The 8,257-nt window shown below is 56.2% G+C and overlaps 1 protein-coding gene across 1 annotated transcript in view; it reads right to left on the minus strand.

Moving 5' to 3' along the window:
• The window catches only part of GRIK3 (glutamate ionotropic receptor kainate type subunit 3), a 68,897-nt gene extending 62,724 nt beyond the window's left edge, over window positions 1–6,173 (minus strand). Inside the window, exon 1 of the mRNA XM_042833909.1 lies at window positions 6,059–6,173. Coding sequence (XP_042689843.1) covers window positions 6,059–6,173 — 115 coding nt within the window. The remainder of the gene's footprint in view (window positions 1–6,058) is intronic.
• Between the last annotated feature and the right edge of the window lie 2,084 nt (window positions 6,174–8,257).

The following is an 8,257-nucleotide window of genomic DNA, read 5'->3' on the forward strand; positions in this document are numbered from 1 at the left end:
ATCCTGGGGTGATGAAGTATCACCAGGAGGACCCCAGGGTCACAGGGTTGAAGAACCCTGAGCTGGGAGGGACTGCAGGGAGCTTGGAATCCACAGCAAGGAGCAGAGCACCCTTAAGGCTGTCACGGGGTTGAAATGAGATGATCTCCAAGGTCCCTTCCAACTCAAGCCATTCTATGATATGATATAAGAATGCAATCCAGGCACTGGGTGCAGCTCCCAGTGCTGCATCTCTGCCCACCCCATCTCTGGATCCTCTGCTCAGCGGCCTCTGCTTCATCCATAGCAAACCTGTGCTGTGCCGGTGTCGCCTGAGCTGTATTCACCCACCTGCAGGGATGGGATTCTGGATGGCTGCTGTTAGAATCACTGACATCTGAGTGCTTTGCATTCACTGCAAAACCAACCACCCAGTCTAACACTTCAGTACCAATAGACAGTCATAACTCAGCTAAATTTGTGGGTTATACCAGATTTTATTTACTGTTTCATCCTGGGAGATAAGGAGGAGATGACAGCCATCTATTCATTAAAGTGAAGCCGCCCACAGCTCTCGCTGGTTTCTCACCATCCGTGGCCATCTTTAATGAAACTTGGGTTTTGCAGTACTGGTGCTGTTGGTTTAGGAATGCAGATGTCCCCACACACCTGGGGGGGCTCAGCGCCCTGCCCTGCTCACCTCGATTCCTTCACAATCAGATGTCATTACCAGCTAACGAGCATCCAGTGGCCCCTGTGAGGCAGCCAGCAGCCTTTTCCTGTTTCCTATTGGACATCCGAAGCACTGTGATGGTCTGAAGTGCTGCGGTGGCACCAGCAAATGCTCCCAAAGCTGCTGTTTGCAGATGTGAAGAATAGAAGGCTCATTTCAATCCATCAGCCTCACACTCCTTTGTAATGCTCTCCACACCGGCGTTGCACGCCCTATACTGGGCTCCCTGGTGCCCACTTCCCAGCAATGAGCAAAGTGCAAATTCAAGAATTCATCTGCACACTTCTGGAATTTTAAGGCTTTGTTTTGTTCCCTCGGTGCTGGCTGGTCTATGTGTATGCTTAAAGGCTTCCTAAACGGGGATGCTTTTCTGGCTCCGGAGTTGTTTGGTGCGTGCATGGTGAAATTCAGAGCAGTGCTGTGGATTGCGTCTTGCACGGCTCTGGGAAGTGGTGTCTGCATCAGAGCAGGGTGCTGCTGGTTATCTCCTCTCACAGCCATAGCAGAATGGTCTCATCCGTGGCTGTGTGGTGCTCAGTGCTCCCTGCAGATGCAGTACATGAGGGGAAGCCCCTTCCTGTATGGGGCTGCTCTTTGGGAGCAGAGCCCTGTGCTGCGAGCTGTTGCTTCTTGGTAACGACCTGAGCCTATTTGGGGCTTTATTATGAGTGCTAAAAGCAAGCACGTTGTCTGTTGCTATTGGTAGTGAACACGAGTAGTGCTGCGCAGCCCCATCACGCTACATCCATCTGAAATGAGGCAGTCCTGCCTCACCAACCCCTTTTTAAGGACATGGAAGCTGCAGTATTCAGTGGCACGTTGTCCCACTGCCAACAGCAGCACCTGCACAGCCCTCACTGCAGCCCCTGCCTTCGCCCTCCCTTTGTAGCCTTCACCTCTGTGGAGCTCAGGTGCTCTCTGTGTGCTCTGCCTTCCTCAGAACCTTCAGAACATGCGAAGGGAGAGGAAAGCAGTCTAGACAGCATCGCATTAATCCTCTAGCCAAAAAGAGGGAATCAAGATTGCGCAGCAAAACCGGCGCAGAAATGCTTTACGTTGGATCAGGAGGCTTTGGGAGGTGTGCTGCAGACAGATGCGCAGCGCCGGGTTTGGTTGGAGCTTTGTCCCCACAAAGCACTCTGGTGGCAGCTCCTCGGGCAGCGCTGTCCCATGCAGGGTTGCAACAGCACTGGAGGGGAGGAGGTGGCTGGAGCTGCTGCTTCACCCCCAGCAGTGGGAGATGGCGAGGAACCAGTGCCCTCTGCTGCTGCGGGGCCGGGCAGGAGAACTGCTGCATCCCAGCAGCACCGCAGGGCGTGCAGTTTTTTGCTTTTGCTATCGTTCCATGCATGTTGAAAACTAAGAAAATCTTTTCCTAGCATCAGCCTCCATTTGCTCTCGCCAAGAAGAGCATCCAGAAGGCAGTAGAGGCTGGTGGTGGAGCAGAATTCTGGCTGCAACGCGCGGCGAGCGTGCAGCTCTATGGCACAGCCACGGCGCAGAGCTGGGGGTGGGAGCTGCAATGATGCAGGGAAACCCTTCCATGCACACAGACCCCTCCGTGCACACAGACCCGTGCATTGCCCCACTGAGGTCCCACTCACAGCTGTGACTTTGGGCACTGTGCAGCTCCGCTCATCCCAGGACCACTTTTTCCCCACGATGGAGTGGGGTCGGTTACTTTTTCTGCCTTTCCTTTTATTTATTTCTTTTCGTGTGGTTTGATCTTCATTTCCCGCACCGTGCTCCCGTGAGGATGCTGAGATCAAACAATTAGGCTATTCCGCCATAAAGAGGTAACATTGTTATTCAAATGTATTCAGAATTAATTTACCACCAAACAGTTTTACAGCACTGGGATGAGCTGCCTGATGCACAGAGCATCTCCTGACCCACAACACCTCCCCGTGCCACTCAGTGCTCGAGCAGTGGCTGCACGGCCATGCAAATGCAGGTGGGGTTGCAGGAGAAACCTCCACGAAGGTGATCACAAAGCCTTTTAGTGGCAGCAGGGAGCATGCAGCAGCAGAGCCCCAAAGGAACACAGCTTAGGGGGGTCCCTGTGCAGCGTTGAACCTGGGAGCTCAGTGCCCCCCAGGTCCCAGTTCCCCCCAGTGCTGCCTTATTTCTGATGGCAATTTCGCCTGCAGTGTGTGGGAAGGTGATTGCAGAATTAAATTCCAGGCGGGCGTAATGAGCCTCCAAAAAGCCAATCACACAGCGGAGGGTAATTATCCACGGAATTTGTTTTCTGTGTATTTATATAAAATAATCAATGCTTTTTTTCTTTCTTTCTTTTTTTTTTCCTGCACCGATTCCGATCCCGTTGGGTTGTCTGCTCTGCACAGCATGCAGTCGGTGTGCAGCCCTTCCCTGGGTGCACACAGCTCTGAGGAACAGAGCCCACGTTCTCAAAGCATCACCATCCCCACCCATCCCTTGGGCATTGCTGCTGCTGCACCACAGGGCTCTCATCCCAAGGAAAAAATATATATATATAAGAAAACACAAAAGCAGGAAAAGAGCCAAGAGGCAACGGTGCGGGTGGTTGCTTCTAAAACCAGAGGGAAAAATGGAATGTATCCACACAGAGGAGGGCAGGGAGTGGGGTGGGGGTGGCTCTGCCATTGCAGGGCTGCAGCTGCTGCCATCCCCATGCATGGCTGAGCTGCAGCCCCGCAGCCCCGCAGTGCTGGGTGCAGATGGGAGCAGCCTCCAGCAACGCGAGCAGCAGGGCCGTGCCGAGCGCTCCTGCGCTGCAGCTTGCACCATCTCCTATTAATCTCAGCCACTACGTCTTGCTAACGGGTCATCCTTTGGCACAGTCATCCCAAGTGGATCCCAGCAATGCTTCAGGGATGGGCTCTGCTTCCCCACGCCAGCACCAAGCCCAGCCTTGCCACCTTCAATGGAAGCACTGCACATCCAGCTCCGGCCATCCATCCCTGAGCTGGGACAGCCCAGTGCCACAGCAGCACCCCGTGCACATGGCTGGGCTGTTTTCTGATGCGGCGTTTTCAAATATTTATCATTGCATAATAATTAAACAGCTGCTGGGGGAAAGCTTTCAGATCCCAACTCCTACCTCTGAACAACAAAACCCGGCGGTAGGCTTTCTTTGTGCGTGTGTTTGCGTAGATTATGGTTAGATGTGTAGATTAAATATTTATATTTCACACGTGAGAGAAGGAGCGCTTTTAGCTCTTCCTTTCCTTTCCTGGATGTCTCCTCGAAAAGAACCAAAGCCCCGCTGTATTTATTTTAATTGTCAGCTTCATGGGAAAACAGGGGAGCTTTGGAAAGTCACCTGTTTTCTCCGCTTTAATTTTCGGCTTTAAAACAATACTTATGTAAGCGTTCTCCAGTTCTTGGCATCGCCTAATAATTAAAATAATTACTGGAAAGCCAGAGCAGCTTTGCACAAATGAATGCAGGGGGGGAGAAGCCGCAGTTTCCCAGTGAAAGAAGACAGAATTATTCCAGTTCTAGCTGAGAGCACAGGTAAATGCAGACCTTCCTGCAGCCCCATTCCAGCTCCTTTCTGACCCTTCTGTTCCTGCTTTAGCGGTGGAGGGAGGGCTGAGAGAGGGGCTGAGCTGCTGGTTGTGGCTGGCAGTGGGGCTGCATGGGGCTATATGGGTCTGTATGGAGCTATATGGGGCTGCATGGCACTGCATGGTGCTCTATGGGTCTGTATGGAGCTGCACAGAACCCTGCACGGCGCTGCTCCTGGGGCAGCCTTGGTGCTGACATTGCTCTGCTCTGTGCCTGTGGTGAGGAAGAGCAGAGCCACAGCCCAACCACAGCATTTTGGAAAGGGCTGGCACAGTTTCCCTGCTGGAATCTCCCGGATCCTTTTGTACCATTGCTTTGAGCCCTGCCTAGAAAATCTGACAGAGCTGAGCACTGCCCCAGGGATGCTCCAGGCTCCAAACACCCCCGTGAGCAGCACTGATGCTCTCAGGGTATCTCCCATCCACCTTTCCCGTCACAACTCGGGGTGCTGCAGCACATGCAGGGCACATCTGCATGGCTCACAGCAGCACAGGAGAGCAGTGTGTGCCCTGCAGGACTCAAGCTGCAGTCCATGCCAGGGCCATGCACTCACGCAGCCCTTCTGGAGATGGCAATATTTCAGAACGCGGCCGCCCTTCAGGACTGGCATTTTTCTCTTTCTGGCTTTCCCATGGTTGCTGTGCATTCACATCAGCATAAACAAGTCCTTTCTTTTTTTTTTTTTTTTTACACTAAAAAACATCCACAAATCTATTTGGTTTTCACTGTTTTCTCCAGCTTGGACTCTGGTCCCCATGCAGGCAGTAACCCTGTCCCGAGTGCTGTTATGGGCACACAGCAAATCCCTGTGGATGTGAACTGATGGCGAAGTGCATGGGATGTAGCAGGGAATCAGAGACTTTCTTTACACGACACATTTCTGCATCTAGTTTAATTAGAGAAAGAAAGATCATAGCCTCTTTCCCAAGCTGTTATCTGTGCAATTACTTTATGTAACATCATTAAAAATTAATTTTCCCCAGAACCTCAGCTATTTAATGAATACCACCCGGCCCCCCGCAGCGCCGTAGCACCTTGCAGGCTGCGGGCTCAGCACGGCTTCCAGCACTGCCTGCCCTACGCAGCCCCACAGCAACACCCCGTGCCCGAGGGCTGCTCCTGGCCGGGTTAAAGCTCCTCCGAACAACGCTCCTCCTGCAGCAGGCTCGCATCTCTGCTCACAGCCACACAGCACCCGCCTTGCACCGGCACAACGTCCCCCTCTCTGGGGCACAGCATCCCCTTCTCCGGGGTTCAGCGTCCCCTTCTCCAATGCACAAAATCCTCTTATTCGGGACACAGAATCCCCTTTTTCTTGGTGCACATCATCATCCCACTCTTGAAGCACAGTATCCTCCTTTCCGGGGCACATCATTCCCCCCTTCAGGAGCACAACATCCCCTTCTCCAGAAGCGAAGCCTTCCCTCTTTCTGGGGCACGGCATCCCCTTCTTTGGGGTACAGCATCCCCCCCTTTGAAAGCACAGCATCCCTTTATCCCGCGGGCACGGCACCCCGCTTTCCAAAGCAAAGCATCCCCCTCTCCGGGGCGCAGCATCCCTTCTCGCACCGGGCACCGCGACGCTCCTCGTACCGTTCTCAGCATCCCCCTTCCGATCCGGCACCGTCTCCGTCTCCCCCTTACACTGCACAGCCCCGCACCGCCCCGTGTCCCCGCTCCGGGCTCCCTCCCGGCACCGTGCAGGGACGCGCCGGTTCCAGCCCCGCTCCCCGCATCCCATCCCCGGGCGGGGCAGCGCACCGCACCCCCCTTGCACCGCACTTCGCTTACCTATCCGGATGACATGAGGCATCCCATGCGAGCAGTGTCCCCAGAAGCCTCCGAGCAGGAGAGCCGCGCAGTATTCCCAGAGCACGCCGCGGAACGCCGGCCACGGCTGGGTCATCGTCGGGCAGGGCGCGGGGCCGCGGCCCTACGGCCCCAGGGGCAGCGGGGCGGGGGGCTGCGGCCCGGGGCTCAGCCGGAGCGGCCGCCCATGGCACATCGTAGTGAGCGCGTCGTGCCGAGCCGAGCCGCGCCGAGCCGTGCCCAACCGAGCCTCGCCGAGCCGTGCGGGTCCAAAGCGAGCCGTGCCGTGTCGAGCCGTGCCGAGCCGGGCGGCACCTGCGGAGTCGGGCTGTCGGTGCGCCCGCAGGAGCGGCTCTGTCCCCTCCTACCACTGATGCGCGCGGCTCTCACAAAGCCCCGGAGTGGAGCGTGCACACACGCACACTCACACACACGCACCCGCGCTCACACCCGCACCGACACGCTCACCCCGGGGGGTTGCGGGAACGGCCCGCCCCGACGGCTGCTCCGCGTCCCGACCCACAGCGTCGCGCTGTCCCCAGTGTCCCCGCCGTGTCCCCGCCGTGTCCCCGCTGTCCCTGCCGTGTTCCCTCTATGTCCCCGCTGTCCCCGTGTCGCGGGGATGCTGGCGCCCTTTGTCCCCGGAGCAGTGTCCCAGGTGTCTCCGATGCTCGTAGAGGTGCCCACTGTCCCCTGTGTTCCCAGAGCTCCTGGGAATCTCGCTCTCCCTATGCCTTCAAAGGCCCCTCTGTGCTGGGGATGATGGTGTTCCCTCTATTCCCAGAGCACCTGAGGGTGCCACTGTCCCTGGAGGCCCGCACTGTCCCCTGTGTCCCCCAGAGCTCTCAGAAATTCCCCCATCCCCTCTGTCTCCCGAGATTCCCACCGTCCCTTATGTCCCCGGGTGTCCCCACTGTCCCCTGTGTCCCCAGCAGCCCCATGGGGCGCGGGGCAGCGCACAGCAGCACGGTTGGGTGTGGGCTAGGGCTGGGGATGGGTTTCATTTCGGTGCCACCACCGAGCCCCGCGATGGGGGAGTGGAACGACTGCGATGACAGAGACGGAGAGCCGGGGGAGGAGGAAGCGTTGCCAACCGGCGGGGCTCGGAGAGGGCGAATTTATTTTTTCTCGTTTAAATAATTCGATCTATTCCATCATTTCCAATCGTTCCCATTTGCGAGCTGTCTGCTAACTACATCGCCTGGAACGTCTCGAGAGCAAACCTTTAATATTCTTGCAAACATACTATTAGTTCGTCTCTGTTCATCCTTTTAATTCTGCCCGTTTCTCCGCTCGGCGTTGGAAGAGAAAGCCGACCTCGCTCTGCCTGCAGCTCAACCCAGTGCCGCAGCTCCGCCCGGACGCCGTGAACTCCGGGGGGGAGGAGGGGGAGGTGTGTAAATATGCATCGCTCTGAAAGTCGGAGCACAGCTCCTTGGGGTCCGTGTGCGACTGAAGGCTGCGCAGCGAGGCGGTCCCCCTGCGGGGCACCCGGTGCTGTGGGGCCGATCGCGTGCCATAGGGAGAGGCGGTCGTTGTGGAGCTTTGGAAAAAGCTCTCGGGGGGAGGGGGGCTGAGTGCCCGCAGGAAACCTGCTGGCAGTGCCAAGGGAGGAGAGCAGCCTCGGTCTGAGGGTGTTTCTATCTCTCAGGGCACCCAAAGGAATAGGATTCAATACGAGTGCATGCGAGGGATTTTCTTCACTCGGTGCTTAAACAAGGGACAGCTGTTGCTGTGGGCTCCGTGTGAAATCAAATGTCACAGTCTGGTGAATCTGTGCACCTGGAGTTAGAAAAATGCTTCTGGGAGGAAGACTACAGAGAGAGCTGTTCTTTGCTCTTCTGAGTGCAACACTTAGAGAAGAGTTTGGTTTTCAGTTAACTCAGGACAAGAAGTTGTGATTCTGCAAACTGTTGGAACCAGGCAGTTGCTGGGGTGATGTTTGCTGTTAGATGATGAGAGGCTCCAGCTTCTGCTTTGCTCTCTGCTCCCCACTGCTGTAACAGCACGGTGGGGTTTCAGAGGGGTGAGCTCAGGTGCAGATCTGCTGTCCTGGGCTCTGCCTGCCCCTCTGTGCAGCCCTGAGGATACCAGCGCTATTTGGATGCTCCTGGTTGGGGGTGAGGGTGCTCAGCTCTGTTGGATTTCTCCTCCCTCAGTGCTGCTCGTGGCGTTTGGAGC

The sequence above is a fragment of the Centrocercus urophasianus genome, unplaced genomic scaffold (assembly GCF_019232065.1).
Source record: "Centrocercus urophasianus isolate 14NV4802_14NV808 unplaced genomic scaffold, USGS_Curo_1.0 seq_43, whole genome shotgun sequence".
In the NCBI taxonomy this organism is placed as follows: Eukaryota; Metazoa; Chordata; class Aves; order Galliformes; family Phasianidae; genus Centrocercus; species Centrocercus urophasianus.